Source organism: Micromys minutus (genome assembly GCF_963924665.1).
Source record: "Micromys minutus genome assembly, chromosome: 19".
Lineage (NCBI taxonomy): Eukaryota > Metazoa > Chordata > Mammalia > Rodentia > Muridae > Micromys > Micromys minutus.
Window position 1 is genome coordinate 44,603,972 of NC_137954.1, and position 17,158 is coordinate 44,621,129.

General features: G+C 37.8%; 1 protein-coding gene across 1 annotated transcript in view; it reads right to left on the bottom strand.

Annotated features, from left to right (window-relative positions):
* Positions 1-17,158, bottom strand: part of SLCO4C1 (solute carrier organic anion transporter family member 4C1) — a gene marked incomplete at both ends in the record, with an annotated part of 46,528 nt that overhangs the window by 15,814 nt on the left and 13,556 nt on the right. The window contains 4 exons of the mRNA XM_080932848.1: positions 1,245-1,363; positions 3,206-3,327; positions 4,602-4,698; positions 6,185-6,364. Coding sequence (XP_080788974.1) covers positions 1,245-1,363; positions 3,206-3,327; positions 4,602-4,698; positions 6,185-6,364 — 518 coding nt within the window. The remainder of the gene's footprint in view (positions 1-1,244; positions 1,364-3,205; positions 3,328-4,601; positions 4,699-6,184; positions 6,365-17,158) is intronic.

Here is a 17,158-nt window from a genome sequence, read left to right on the forward strand (position 1 = left end):
CAACTCAAGTAAATACCTGTAATCACAGTGCAAAGTGTCGCATTAAAATACAAACAGTTAAACTATAGTGCTCCTTCAGGCAGGAAAATATAGTTATGGTTAGTGGATACACTTGTGCATGCATGCGCGTGCGCACACACACACACACACACACACACACACACAGAGAGAGAGAGAGAGAGAGAGAGAGAGAGAGAGAGAGAGAGAGAGAGAGAGAGAGAGAGAGAGAGAGAGAAACATTTGTATGTGGAGCACCTAGAGATTTGGCAAATGACCTGGGTCATTATGTTTTTATTGCCCTCAAGAGCCCAGCAGAGGGGATAAAACCCATTTGACAAGGCTCCGTTTTCTCCGATTATTGTAGATATCTATACTATAAATGCACCTCTTACCAGATGATTTAAAATATAGTAAATTTCTGTATCCACTAGATGGGGGACTTGAAACTTATTGCGGATGAATTTTATTTCATAATTAATTATAACCTTGTATAGGTATCTACACTGCCAATTATTGCATAATATTGGGGTATATGCCTAAGACACCAAATTTCTAGACCTCATGGGTAGATGAGATCATTGGTTTTGTAGTGGTGAGTGTAGCTGCCTGCTAAGGATAGATGAAATAATAACCTCAAACTACTGAAATGAAGCAGGGGTGATCTAAAAGCAAGCTGGTTTAAAGACAGCCAGATTTAGTGACAATTTAGTGGTGGATGGCATAAGGGAATTAACATGGAAGAGCAAACTCCAGGCTAATGAGGAGTCACTGGGTACCCTGTCAATGAAACACACCATGCTCTTTCAGTTATTCTAGTCTGGAGCTCAACGGGCAATGGCATTTAATCAGAAAAGTTGTATATAAAGAGGTCAGTAGTAATGGATAAGAAAATAACTTATAGGGCTGGACAGATGGCTCAATAGTTAAGAGTGCTGACTGCTCTTCCAGAGGTCCTGAGTTCAATTCCCAGCAAGGACATGGTGGCTCACAGCCATCTGTAATGGAATCCGATGCCCTCTTCTGGTGTGTCTGAAGACAGCTACAGTGTACTTATATATATAATAAATAAACAAATTTTAAAAAAATAAGTTATAAAATGATACCAGTGTATACACTATTTACTTATATGTGTAGGAAATATATACATATGCGTAAGTACTGTGTTCCTATGGGACACTAGTTAAAACTTACACACACACACACAAGAGAGAGAGAAAGAGAAAGACAGAGAGTTTCTATTTTACCTTTACAGCAGTTGGAAAATCTTTAATACTTTTTCCAAAATTTTCATCCATATGTTGGAAGGAAGTACTATTATTCTGATGAGTCTGGGAAGTTTTGCCAGCTTGAATTTTTGCTGTCCCTGGGGGGAAAGGAATAGTAATGTGATTGATTTACTATTTAATCAGTTTTTGAATATACTTACTCTTTAATTGATATACATTCTATGTGTACGTAAATTGCACTAGAATTCAATTTTTGTTTTTGCTAATTGAGCGGTCAAAACCTACTCCATTTTGAGACTAACCTCTATCTTAAAAAAAAAAAAAAAAAAAAAAAAAAAGGTCTGAAAATTTGTCCACAGCTGAACCCAAGCTGCACCCAAGTACCAGGAAGGACCCCACGGCTTGTCCTTGGCCAGAGTTACTCCCTAGCTCTTCCTATCGATGGTTAATCAAAGATTAGTCTGATTGTTTCAGATGTACTTTCAGACTGTTTTTGACTGTATACAGTCTTGGTTCAGAGCCCCCACCGGTCAGCTGATGACAGGCATTTGATTAGATGCTTGCCGGGATGGAGCCCCTCACATGCTTCCATTTTCTATAAAACCTTCTCCCAATGAAAGTTCAGGGTTGTCTCACCAAACAGTCCCGTGGGTCAGTGGTGAGTAAGCCCAAACTCGAGATTATAATAAAGAGACCCACATATGACTGGAAACAGCTTTCTTGGTGGTCTGTTGTAGTTCACAAACACTTCTTGGTACAATATACTAAAATTGTGTAAGTATCTATACATGTAATGAGGCTGTGTTAAGGGATAGTATTCATTAACATGCATGCAGGATGCCCAGGTATTATGGCTCTGACTTATAATCTCGGCAAGGATCGGCATAAATTTGTGGCCTGGGCTGAGACCTTACCTAAAGATTAAAACAAACAAATAAACAAACACTAAGACATTCCCATCTGTTTAAATATTAATGTGCAGTCAAAGAATTTTAATTTAATGACAGTTTTGTTACAAAAATATATTATTTTTCATTTGAAGTATCCTAAAAATCTTTTTTTTTTAAATTTGGAAATGCTTAATGTTTGACAGCATTTATAAATTAAAAATATATATGTGGTGGTTCTTCTTTGTTCACTAAAACAATAAGTAAGCAATTGCTTGGAAGAGGAAGTCATTTTTGCTGTTTGTCATCATGGCCCTTTGTTTCAAACTTTAGCTCTGTGAATAGGTCTGAGAAAGGCATCCCCATGTGACTTTATAATGGGTTAACCTAGGATAAAAAGACACCCATGAGATCACCTGGTGACAGTGTATCAAATCTTCTGTCAGAGTCTACCTCTTCCACACACCTCTACCCACGCCCACGCACCGCCATACACCTCCACATACTTCCATTCCCTTCCAAATTTTTGTGGCAAATGCCAAAGAAAATAATTAAATGCCCTCAAATTTGAGAAAAATGCTTTAGAAGCAAGATCTCATAAATAAATATCCATTTCTACTGAGGTTTTTCTCAGACTGTCTAATATGGATATATGGGTTACAAATGAATATGTGGCAGAATTCCTCCTAGCATAATTGAAAGAGTAAGTAGTAATACAGTTAATAATAATTAGCTTGGAGGATTTCACACACATTGGTCCTTGAAATTACTGACTAACTGCATTTGTAGTAATATGAAATAAGGGTTTATAATTGTGTCTTATATAAACATAAGGCAAGAATTACAATGAAACAGAAGGATGATTTTAGTAAAGGATAGTACAAAATACTCACTAAATAGGAGTGCAAATTCATGAATATTAATATATCATTACTGATTCTTTTTCTAAGAAGTTAGATCTCAAGCTTTGCACTGGCAAGCATGAGCATCTATGACAGGAACAGAGTGATTGTAGAGTTCTTATTAATCATTTTAAAACAGCTGACCTGGGTACACAGTAAAGCCTTCAGAAATGAAAGGATATGGATTTACCTGGCAGATGCTTTGGAAAACAGGAGAACGGAATTATCAAAGACCAAGCAAAGAGCCAAGCTAAAAGGAATCCAATCCACCAAGCTCCCAACCACCGGGGATCATCCTCAGTCAGATCAGAACTATAAGGATGGGAGAGAAAGAGTTAGAGACCATTTAGTATTAATTGGAGCTCATTCATAACAATTACATCTTGTAATTCAGGTGCAAACGTTAGGCTCTTACTGTACCTAAGATTGTAATAAAGGCATCACAGTGAGTCAAATTACATGCAGACAAACAAGTATAACAAGCTTTAAGACTGATGGTCCAGAAACCTTCATAAAATGGCAACCATGAGAGAATAAATAGATAAATGACTCAGTGGTTAAGTGCATTTGCTGCTCTTCCAGAGGACCTGTGCTTGATTCTCAGCACCAAGATGTGGCTCACAATCTGTAACTGTAGTTCCCAGGATCTGACTCCCTCTGCTGGCCTCTGCTGCCACTAAGCATGCAGATGGAACACAGCCACATAGGCAGGCAAAACATTCATACACAGAAAATAAAAATAAATCTTTTTAAAAGAAGCAAATACAAAATCACAGTTTAAAAATGTAACCATAAGTATAAATATGACAAATCCTTAAAATACGCAAAATTTCAACATGTCATTTAATTTTGTTTTTCATTTATTGCAGACATCTCAGAGCAAATCACTGGTCTACACTAAAAGTCTCATATACTTAAGGAATACTTTCTCTAAATTATTATTTTAAAATTTTATGATAGTCTCATATCTTAATATGAGACATATCATTCTGACAGTCTTTCACTGCTGTTAAAATGCGTGATTTTAAAAGCTGACTATCCTTTTCCATAGACTGTCCTGCTGAATATAATTATCAACAGAACTGAGTAGCATAACACATAATTTAAGCTAACACAAAAGGTGAGGTATAAAATATAAATAATATTTAATATCATTATCTTGATTTGCTTGGTTATAAAAGCAACATAGTTTTTATTTTTGTTTTTATAATGTTATCAGAGCTATCAGAGAACCTATTCTCATTAAGATACTTATAAAACAATTTACATTATCTATCTGCAACTAAATCTGCTGAGAAGCTAATTTACTAAATTATTATTCTTGAATGACACAAAGGGTGTATAAAGTATTTTTATAAATCATCAGTGATTCTATTAAACACCCCTATTTATGAAAAAATACATTATTATGCTAAAAGACCCTGGGAGCAATGTAGACACGATTGCTCTCATATATTATATATCACACATCAAATAGTGCACACTGTTTGATTTTCTGAAATCCTTTGCAGCATTCTGAATGAGAAGTGAGGTTCACTTTACTGCAATAGAACAAAAAATTAGAAGAAAAACAGAGAGTGCCTTGCCTTTGTCCCAAAGCCACATCAATGTACATTGTCAACAGCTGTCCACCCAACACATAGCCAATGGCAGGGCCTAGTATTGACATAGAATAACCAATACCTGCAAAAAAATCAAAGGCATTAGGAACAGTTATATAAACAGCTTTGCTCAACAATGTAACCACAGGGAAGGAAAATATTCTACTAAAGAAATTCTTAATGAGTTTTTAAATTCTTAGGCTTATTTAAACTATAGAATAATTTACATAAGCATAATATAATAAACATAAAACTATATATATATATATAATAGAAATTGTGTCTCACTATAGAACTACTTGATTATAATAATAGTAATAATAGTTTGGATAAACTGGTAATTACAAATCCATGCACACTGGGTAACTGACTAATGGCAAGGTCATACATGTGTTGTTTTCTTTCGAACAATAATTACTGCTTACATTCTCATGGTAGAGTACAAGGGAAAGAAGCCTTCCCACTCCACAGTCTCTTATAAAGCTTTCTTTATTTCACCGTAGCAGATTCTAACACATAGATCAGCTGATGGAGTTTAATGCTTTGTCTTATATTTTCTAGACAGGGTCTCTTGGTGTAACCATGTGTATCTTGGAACTCATTCTGTAGAGCTGGCTGGCCTTGCCCTCAGAGATCCACCTGTCTCTGCCTCCCAAGTGCTGGGATTAAATGCATGCACCACCATTGCCCAGTGATAAGTAGATCTGAAAACCAGTCCATTTACTATTAGACACTATTCCTTGTGAGTTCTCTCGCTTTTACTAACCGTAACAGTAAGCAACTTATTTCTGGCTATTATTTATTTAAAATGTTGTCATATGTAACAAAGCATTTGCAAAATAAAATTTACTGTATTGACATGCTAAATTTCTTATACACACACACAAACACTCACACACACACACACACACACACACACACACACACACACACACTCAAAACAGTTTTTACTCAAGCTAAACATACATCAAATGCCAAAGAACTTAGGTACCTATTAGATCAAGTGTCTACTACAAACATGACTCAAGGTAATATCAAAAATTGTAAAATCTGTCAGATATGCTAAGATACACAATATCCATTTTCTAAATTTACAAAATAGGCAAAAAACAGCCTTAAGTATATAATGTATTCATAGGTTTATAAAATATGTCATGTTCAAAATTGTTTGTGGTCAGAAAATCATAATTTTAAAACTGCTGAAAATGGTCTGAGATATTGTAGTATGTACTTTTATCCCACAAGGTGGAAACAGGAGAGTCTCTGAGTTTGAGGCCAATTTGGTCTACAACTGTTCAGAGCTGTCCAAGGGCTACCTCATTAGACACTGTCGTAACTCTTCCTGCAAATTTGGAGAAATTAGTGATTTGTAAATTTTTGCGGTAATAGATTATTTTTAAATATTTCCAACTGTATGTACAATGATACTAACCTAAATGAAAAGCCTGTGGCATTACAACTAACTTGGTTTTGTTTGTTTTTCTTTTCTCCCTTAGCAGAAGGAATGGAAACCATACTAGTTAAGTTGTTCACCAACTTTCCTTACGAAATACCAAAAGTTCACTCACCTATATAGAGAGATGATTTGTGTGTGGGCACAGAGTCATCAATAAAGGCTGTTCCCAGGGTGTAGAGTGGAGTTCCTCCAGTCCCCAGCAACAATTGTCCCAGGACAAAGACGTAGAAGTAGTTAGAAAGTAGAGAGGTTGAAGACGCACATCTGGTGCTATTCCTTGTTAAGCAAGTATCTTTAGTGGGGGAAAATGAGAATTTAAAGTTTAGCTAACAATGTACATATTTATTTATAAATTACATTCACCTGGATACCTTTTTCAAGTGATCCATTTTATTGCATTTAAAACACTTAAAGTTATAAATAAAAACAGCAAAAAAAGAATATAAGTTACTTGAGGAAATTTAGGAGTTACTATTATGCCAAAATTTAGAGTATAAAAAAAAGAATACTTAAGGTTTAGATCTAAAACTTTTGTAGGTAACCAAATTGAAGATGATGAGAGGCCACAAAATGCATTTATGTCCTGAGTTGAGAGGATAATAAGTAGGTTTATGAGTTCATGGAAATGTGGGGAAAGAAAACACAAAACAAGAAATACAAGAACAAGTTGCTATAAACAGAACATGCAAAGGGAAGTAAAGAACGGATGGGGTCACAAGGACAAATACAGAGAAGAAAGTCAAAGCCTGTGAGAACTGGAGTCAGCACAGTGGTAAGCCAGCACTTGTTTGTCAGAACCCAGGTCCAATTTACAGCACCCACATGGCAGCTCACACGGGTCTCTTCTGACCTCCTTGGGCCCCAGTTAAGTTTTCAGTTCCCAGACATACAAGCAGGCAGAACACTCATGCACAGAGAAATACAATATAATTTTCCAAACTTTCAAAAGACGCAAAGGGCAAGTGACAGGTAGGAAAGTCATACAAAAGCAGCCAAACAAATGCATGATCGGTGGAGATAAGAAAGCATCCACATTCCAAAGTAAACGAATATAAGTTTATCATCTTGAGGACATGGAGTCAACCATTCCATGAAAGTCTGATGTAGGACTTCCACCTTGAAAAACCTGTGTAAAAAGCGAATCGTTTTTTTAGTGAATGAGCACAAACCATCACTTCTGCAGAGTGGAAAAGGGGGAGGTGTGCAGTCAGTTCGATGGAGGCAGTAAAGAGTCACACATTTTATTCTCAAAACGTTCTTCAGGCATAAACCTATTTTAATATACTTAAAATAGAATGAACCTTGCATTGGAGGCAAAGATCTGAAACACCTTATAAACTTGGGAGAGGTGGGTAGTAAGGCTTCATTGAACTTCACTAATGGAAAGCATTTTCCCCTGTAATCCACAGTTGTCTTACACAGTTTAGTTTTGTGTTTCTTTTCATTTTTTTTAAGACAAGTTTCTCTGTAGTTGAGCCCTCGCTGTCCTGGAACTCAGTCTGTAGACCAGGCTGGCCTCCTGAGTACTGGCTAGCACCCTTGACATGCAGTTTTATTTTTAATTTTTTCTTGAATTATCTTATTTCATACTGTTACAAAATTTCGAAATGAAAAAGAAGGGGGGGATAGGATACGTAAGTTGCATCTCTTATTCTGGGTTGAGACATGATATTCCAAGCTGACCCAAATATTACAAGGTTATAAAGACTACAGTCATCTGCTCCTGGAAGAGGTAATTTATCTGAGCCCATCAATCACTTTGCAGAGACCATCTTTGGGTAAAGGTAACACAGTGTAGCTAAATTAAAGAGATGGAAGGAACAACCATCCCTTAATAAGGGAAGCAAGTATAGAGCTCCCAAACCTCTGAGTCCGTGCAATTCCTTACACACCAGACTGCTGGCCTGCCCACTCCTTTTTCTGAGTTCTCCCTAAAGAAGCAATGTGCTTCATATACCTTTGCTCAGATACAAGCTAAAATCTGAAGCCCACCGAACTCAGAACACCCAGGACTTCTCACTTTAACAACCTCTACTACCCAGCTGCACACAATCTTCGATAGTGGAACAGCCCTGCTTTCCTGGCCTCTAGTGAGTCAATGTTTTCTCTTTGTCTTCTCTCTCTTCCTCCTCCAAAAAGTCACTGTGACTGACGTATATATTTCTTTCATACTCCCTTAAATAATCTTCAAGTTTCCATCTGCCTCCATTTTCAAATGCTTTATCAGCAAGACAAAGAACCAGCAAACTGGATCCTCCACGTTCCACAAGTAACTCAAGGATGAAAGGTAGATGCTAAATGCTAATTAGTCGTACATACTACACATAATTATCACATTGGTTTCCATTAATTTGCAGAGCACTGCATCAGTTAAACAGAAACGACATACAACGTAACAATAACCACAAGAGGGAGCTCCCATATCGTTTATGAATTCAGAAAAGCAGTTGCAGGTAAAATAAGCATCCGACTTTTCAGTAGTGGATCAACCAGTGAGTAGTCAGTACTGGCTGTTAACACCGGACATATAGTTTCATAATACGAATATTAACACGAGAATCTGCAGATGTGCTCAGTCCAACCATTACCACGAGCCGGGCAAACTCCGGGCCCCCAGCTCTGCTCAGATCCCCGAAGTCCAGGCAATCAGTTGCCTTACCACCCTGCAGGCTAAGCCCTGCTTTCTCCTGTGCTCACCCTGTGGCAGTAAGAAAGGATGACCACTGTGTGAATGTGACTCTACCGATCCAGTCCCAGCTTCCAGTGAGAGTTCTGGTGAGGAACGCTCTCCTGAGGAACAGACTGAACAGGGCGGTTTTAACAATAGAAACCAAGACTCCTTAATTACTGCAGCAGGTACTTCAAGGTAAGTAAATTTAAACAAAAGCTGCCCCATTTCCACCCTCTGTTTGTTTGTTTAAACTTAGTGTGTGGATTAGTGCTGATATGTTTTCTTCCTCTGTCTCAACTTCCCACCTCCTATCTAGAGCTGGAAAGGGAGAAAAACTTCTGAATTTCTTAGATCTGGCCTCCGCCAGTAAGATAGTTAGTATCTTCTAGCCCACGCCCACATTCCTCTCCTGTAATCCCATTTTGTTTATCCTATTACCGGAATTTCAAAAGCTCCTTTAGAACTGTGATAGCCAAATCTAAAGGATCTCAGATCTTAGTCCTGTGGAACCCTCTCCGCACCTGGCTGGAACCAGAGGCCCTTTTCACTAAGGTGATGGAAATGATGCCTGAACAATGCTTCTTTGCCTGACGCCGAGGAGCCACCCTCCCACATCCAAGTGTATGGGCTCTGCCTGTAACAGGAGAGGACCCAGGTGCAGGGTGCCCACAGAATCTTCCTATACTGCAGCATTTCTACAATACAGAGGTAGATCAGAAGAGCTTACACAGGAATCCCAACTATACATACCTTTATAAAGACGTAAAATCTGAGAGCCTTTGCCTGCTCAGCCCACCTGCCTAAAATGTCAGCTTAGTTGCTGGCTCCTCTGAGAGCCTGACCCTAATCTGGCCCTACTCAGGTAGTAAGGGAAACGGTGTGACCTCCAGTGAATAAAATAGTCATTTCTGGATGAGGAATCACTTACTGCCCCTTCTAAACGGACCTTTCTAGAGGTTCAAACGTATCCCCTTTCTTTGAGAACCTTGTCATTCTGGCCATCTCAAGTTCTCCATGGCAATTAGCCTCCCAGAGCTGTCTGTGAGTCACCTCCCACAGGCAGTGTATCTTGACCACAATTAGTTTAGGCCTGAGTACTCACTGCTTTTCTGAAGCAAATCCAGCTCTGCGTTATTGTTGCTTCCTGCCCCTGTCTGCCTGTTTCTGCTGCTCTCATCCCTAACTGATAGGCTTGGGTGATGAATAGGGGTGTAAATGGGGTGAGCTGGAGGCCCTCAGCCTTGATTAGAGTGTTTAAAGGTTTCTATAAATGTCCTTCACTGGAACCCCATGCTGGCGCTTGAGCTTATAATGTATGTGACCTAGGCTGTGGTTTTCTGCCTAGGAGGGTTGACTTTTTTACTCACCTCAAGAATAAAGGATAATGCAAAGGAAAAAAAAAAAGGGGAGGATGCCACTGCATCTAAAGGAATCAGGCACAGGAAATGTACATGACCAGATACGACCTGAAACAATGAGACAAAACACTCAAAGACATAATTTAAGAAACTGACACTCCCCTTATTTATAATAGCCAGAAGCTGGAAAGAAACAACGTGTCCTTCAATAGATGAATGGATATAGAAATGGTGGTACATTTACACAATGGAGTACTACTCAGCTGTCAGAAACAATGACTTTACAAAATTCCTAGGCAAATGGAAGGAAGTAGAGAATATCATCCTGAGTGAGGTAACCCAGTCACAAAAGAACAGACATAATATGCAGTCACTAATAATTGGGTACTAGCCCCAGAAAGCTCTGAATACCCAAGAAATAACTCACAGCCCATATAAAGCTCAAGGAAATAAAAAAAAAAAAGGCCAAAAAGTAGAAGACTCAGTCCTTCTTATAAAAAGAAAAGTGTATGGCACCCTCTCAGAGTTAGTTACACCTAGACTTTAAATCATTAATAATTCAAGAGCTAAGAATGCAGCCTTGTGGCAATTCTTGGTATTTCACAATTATTATATCAAAGAAAACTTTGACTATTTCTATGTTACATTTCGTTTTACACGTACTTTATGTTCATTGTAACTAGTAAGATTTCAAAGCACACTATCAAACTTGATTTAAAAAAAATCAAGTACTGACAAAAATCTATTCATATAGTTTTATGCAAAAATGCTTTTTAAAAATATGTACATTTATCTCTGATATTTTTAAATGAAGTTGTTAAAAAAACGAAACTGACATTCTTAATGGACAGAAATATAAATGTGTAGATTTCATTTCTCGGTGAGTAGTTGTTTGAAATAGATGCATCCCTAAACCACAGCAGCGGTTGACTCCTTTGTGCACACATGTTTGGATGATCGCAATCTTGTGAAGCATACCTGTACACTGCATGTCACAAGAATCAAACAATTTTCCAACACAAAGGTGGATAAAGGTTGGTAGGTGCTCTGTGCCTATATTTTTAGAATGATGTAATCAGTGAGTTAATCCAAATTATTATGTTTGTCTTCACTAATATTCATATCCTAGGACACACTTTGGAAAAAATACTAGTTGAAAGTGTGACCCAGGTATACGTAAAGAGCACAAAATATTTTAATTATTTCAATTGAGCCTGTCTATAGATACAATTCATTCTTAGCCTAAGATTCTAAATAGAATTATCTAACACTTTAAATTCCCTTTTGCATTTATTGAATCACACCCATCACATTCATGATACATTTATAATTATCATATATGTAACATGTGTGTGTAGTGTATACACACTGGGGGAGCAGAGAGTGAAGATGTATATAAAGACCAGAGGAAGACATCACATGACCTGTCCCATCATTCTCCACCTTATTTCCTAGAAACAGATCTCAGGGTCTCTCACTGAACCTAGAACTAGATAGGCAGTCAGCAAGTCCCAGCAACTGTTTCCTCTAACTCCCAGGGCACTAGGGTTAAAAGAAAATGAAAGATCACATCTTGCTTTTTACATGAGGGATGGGATTTGAACTCTGGTCCCTATGTTTATGTAGGAAGTATTCTTACTTTCTGAGCCAACTGCCCAGATCCCTTGATTAATCTCTGATCATTTTTTCCCCAATGGTTAGACCAAAGGTTGTTATTACTCAAAAATCATCAGCAGGACCAGGAATACTATGTGGCTAAATGTTTGTCTAACTCTCTCAAGGCTGATGGTTCAATTTTTAGCATAAAAAGTTTGTTATTTTGCTTGATAGAATCATTATGAAAATGCCTCGAATTTTCATCCCAAATTATAGAAGTTACCTACAGACATACTTCCTTTCTGTTTTAATTGCAAGGCATGGTAATATAGACTGGGTCAACCAGAAATGCAAAAAAGAGACAAATGGTTGCTATTTCACTAAGACAAACAAAATTACTTTTCCTCATTTTCCTAGGAAAAACTGCCAGAAGTTTCCTATTTCCACCCACTCGGCAACAATACAGAAGCTAGCATCTGGTACAGAACTTTGATTTATTTTTCTTCCCACTAAAACCTGGTAGCCATATACAAGCTCTAATAGATGCCTAAGAATTTAGAGGATGTTTCTGAACTCTAAGTCATGCTGAGTATTGTGGTTATAGCATAGTCTATAAGTCACTGCAACAGAATCCCAGAAGCTGAGTCCTAGAAATTAAACTGCTATGGTATACACGTAGTTTGTTCTTTATCTTCTGGCACATGTGCACTTTCCTAGTTGCTTTCAGTACATCATATCCAATTAGCTTAGCACCATCAATATTGAAGGCCAGTGTGACCTTCTATGCTATGATCACCTCTCCGGAACTATTGTTATTAGATAACAAATAATTGTTTGCTGGGGGGGGGGGGCAGCTCATATGCATTGCATCATGTTAAGATGTGTCACCAACCCTACACTAGAGACAGCAGAAGCATCTTTCCACTCTCTGGTAGCTGTATTCAAAACTATTTGCATGCATTGCTGATTGTCTACAACAGAATGTTATGGCAAAGATCGTGAGAATTTACGTAATACTGAAATAGTATGAGGTTCATGGGTTGGTCCCTAAAGACCCCAGTTTAATCACAAGAAGTGATGTAGTAGGAAAGAAGTGACTCTAGCAAGCTGATCTCTGGCCTCCATGTGCTTGCAATGATCTGCACACACCCATGCCTATACCCACACATATAGTAAATGTTGTCAGGAACAAAAGACTTTGTTATAAATAGGTGACAGTAGTGTGACTGTATTCCCTACAAAGCAGCAAACCTTCCCTATCTCTGTAAATAACAAGGAACTATATCTCATGTGTAAAAAAGCACCAAAGAGTTCCAGAAAAGGGACCAAATCTTGAGTTGGAGCTGCACCATGTACCGCCATCTGCCAGTCTCCTGTGACTGACAGTTGCTCTTCATTGCTTTTTCCTGAGTGAGCTTGCACTGGATAAATATGTATCAAAGAGTGGCAACATTTTAGTCATCATTCCTAAGTCCTTCAAACCATTGATGATGTTGTTGAGTTAATCATTCTCTGGAGCATCCATAGCCTGGATGGAAAATGCATGAATATTTCTATTCCTTTGTTACTAGTTTAAAAAAAAAATGGTATCAGAAGTCTCTGGAATATATTTGGGTGAATACAGATACTCTCCAATCTTAGTCTGCCTTCCTTACTGATAACACCTCTGGACTGATGAACTCATTTAGGCTTTTGATACAATAAAATGTTAAGAATTCCAGTTAGATAAAAGATTCAGATTTGTCTTTTTCATGAAGAGTTACATTTTTTTTTTTTTTTACTTAGATACTCAGTGCACCTCTTGAAACCCATTTGGGAAAGTGAGCCAACTTCAGTTCTTAAGGTTGACATTATTTTGAATCTAAGATCAGAATAGGCAGAAAGAGGACATTTAGAGAAATGAGCATCCCTTAGATCTGTGAATTTATTTTTGCAAAAGCAAAATTTGCTCTAAAAATATGTTTTGAAGTCAGACTTAATAGATACGACCTTCTGCATTAGTTCTATTAATCAGACTTTATAAAGCCACATGTACTAAAGTAACCCGTGAGAAACAGCCATTATGACCTCTGCATGGCTGAAAGACTCATCCCAGAAATAATGGAAATGATACAAAATAAAAGCCTAATAATACATAAATTTGCATGACCTACATATTATCATATTGTGTTAAATATTGATAGAAATACGAGAAATTGAGAATGTCAAAATTAGCAGATAAAAAATGTAATTATAAACTATCAATACATGGAAAATATAGCAATAAACAAGACCAGTCCATTCTTGGGCCCAGTGAACTCACTGTCTAGTAAAGGCAAAGGTTGGCCTTTGGCAAATGGAACACTCCAGCGCTTTTCTCCATCAGGAATTCAGTACTGCCGAATTCCAAACACCAGCTGCCACAAAGGCCAGAGAATGCAAACAGTTACCCTATTCTGTCCCTTGAACTGCTTTTATAAGTCAGATTGAAACACAACATGCCCATTTCTTTAATGTGTTGCTACATCTGTTTTCTTGGGGCAACAACAGTGTTAGGCAACTTAATAGGTAGAATGAAACTATTTACTACCTTGAAGTTTATAGAAAAAACTGGCTGACACTACAGGACGGCTGTTCAAGCACTGTGCCTCTTTGTCTATGCAGTGCCTGTATGTGTTCCTGTATGTACAAAACAGTAACTTTGTTTTGCTGTTTATTATAAAAAGATTAAAAGAAACAGAATGGACAGGAGTAACCTTAATCTCTGTGCAGCCAAAAACAACTTCAGCAAATACGAGTCCAAGTTCAATCTTGCTGTGTGTTGATTTTGAAAAAGGATCTAAAGCATTACATTATTCAGCCTTAGTATTTCCTTGTGTGGTTGGCTGGACTGCTTATTGGCCAAAAATTACTTGTGGTTCACCTAGAAAACTGACTACTTTTCATTTCCCCATTGACATTAAGACGAGCATACTTAGCCATTTAGCATATCAGTTGTTTTACACTGTATAAAGGTGGAGGTGAGCTAAGTCACTTCTAGACAACTGCAGCAAAAACCTGAGAATGACTGGTCACTTCCTTTATTCTGCAATTTACAGACTGCAAGTACAAAAGTTACTTACCAGCTGCAACCGTCACATAAAGATGGCTATGAATTAGTGGCAGCTCACTAATGAAAAGCACGCAGAGTAAATACAAAATAGGATTGACTCAGGAAACCACAGAGATCTGAGGGTTGATGCTAATGTATAAGCAAGTTTATCCAGACTGTATGTTTTACAGGTTTCTCATTCATCAACACCAATCCATTAGAAGAGTTACAGTTTACCAAACACAAAATACCAGGGGTGCTAAAGCAGACACAGAGGATTTCTCCATGAATCCAGTATACAGAGATTTCACCTTTTTCCCATCCAATACCATAATAGTCATTCTGTTTAATTAATAAAAGCTAGTATAAAAAGATTCCGGTGCTGAAGACCTACTAGCAAGTTATATTGATTATCCAAGAAATTACATGATAGTAATCTCTTAGGTTTTGTTTTTGCTTTCCTTTCCCAACCTTTGGAGCTAAAACCTAAAGGACAAAGGGAGCTAGGACACTGGTCCCCAGTAAGAGGACAGGAATCCCACACCGGGCTGATTTCTGTCACACTGACCGTTGAGAGTCCTATCTGTTTCCAGTAATGTAACACCCATATCTTCCTTTTCGTCTTCTGAGGGGGGAGTAGAAGCCTACCTAGCAAAGTCAGGACTTTCTACATACTCTAAGCAAAACAAGGCCAGTACACTCCAATCTTATGTCAGCATAGCCATTCCCATCTCTCAGAAAGCATGGTTAATGTTCTAGAGAGATCTGTAGCATCCATTCAACAAGGAACCTCTTTCCTTGATAAAGAATAAAGGCCAATGGGGGCTTCTTTATCTGATAATAATAAAGCACACTTTACACTCTCATCAGACACATCCCAGCCTTGCAAAAGCCAGATAGCAAATCAAGAACAAGTTTAAATGAGAAAGAGTTGAGAGCTAAGCATGCAAAATAATCTCCACAAGTCTAAGGCCACCCTGGTATACATATAGAGCTCCAGGATTGTGAAGGCTCAATACCTTCACACACAGAGACACACAGACAGACAGACAGACACAGGCACACACACGCACACACACACACACACACACACACACACACACACACACACAGAGAGAGAGAGAGAGAGAGAGAGAGAGAGAGAGAGAGAGAGAGAGAGGTGGGTGGGGAAGAAGAGAGAAAGAAAAAGGGAGATGGAGACAGAGAAACAGAGAGGCACAAAAAAAGAGCAAATCTCATTATCCAAAATATAAGAATTTCACAACAATTCCTGAAGACTAGAGAACTAAAGAGTTTGTCATTAAACATAAATTATAGGTGAAATGGATCGGTTCTACAAAAACTGCAAGATAAAGGACATTTGAATGTCCCTGTAATTACTTGAGAAATTATTTAGGAAGAGTGAACCCCCCCCCCCCAGAAAAATAAAATTGAAAATTTTTCAAGCTGAGAAACTGAATAATCAGATGGTCTGGCTTAACGTATCCCACAGTGTGCACTAAAATGTTCAGATTAATTCCAGAAATCAGGAAGCAGAAGCAGGTGGACAGCATTGAATATGGGGCCCGTCAAGCCTACAGACTGAGACCCTGTCTCAACTCTACCCACACCAAATACCTTCTTCCAAAAATGCAACAGTACTTTCAAATTTATTTTCTGAGCCCAGTGATCTTGTTAAGGTAAATCCAAACTGATGGAAAATAAGGAAAAGTACCTTTTCTTTTGAATAGAAATGAATTTTCTGACAAAATATTACTAAATAGAACTCAGAAATGCATTGCACAAATTACATGTAATTACCAAGTAAAAGTTGTCTGATATGCAAGGTTGGCTCATATTTGAGAATTATAAAAAGTGCCATCTACTACATCAAGCTTTTAACAAAGTAATATTCCACAAAATTCATGTGGAACTATCTCAGCTTTGGCAAACAACTACAAAAATGTACAGCATTGGTAGAAGATTGAAAAAAAAAATCAGCTAAAATAGGAATATCTGTTTTCACACTGACTTTAAAGAGGGTCTTGCTAACTGCCTTAGGTAGTTTACTACTCAGCACATATGCCCAGTGGCCTCAAACATGCTATCTTGCGTGTTCTGCCTGCTTCCTTGTGGCACCTGGATCACTTGCTGAGGAGAAGCACCACATGCAGTAGGCTGAGCCTTCCCACCTCAGTCATTAATCAAGAAATGGCCCCGCAGACTTGCCAATAGGTCTAATTAAGAAAATAGAGCTATTTTCTTAATTGAAATGTCTTCCCCCCCATTCACAATAGATTAAAATATGTGTATTAACTTAACCAAGGTAAGAAACATCAGCAATTAAAACTTTAACTATCAAAGAAAAAAAAAGCAAATTGCAAATGGAAGATTACAGAAGAAGATAGAAAC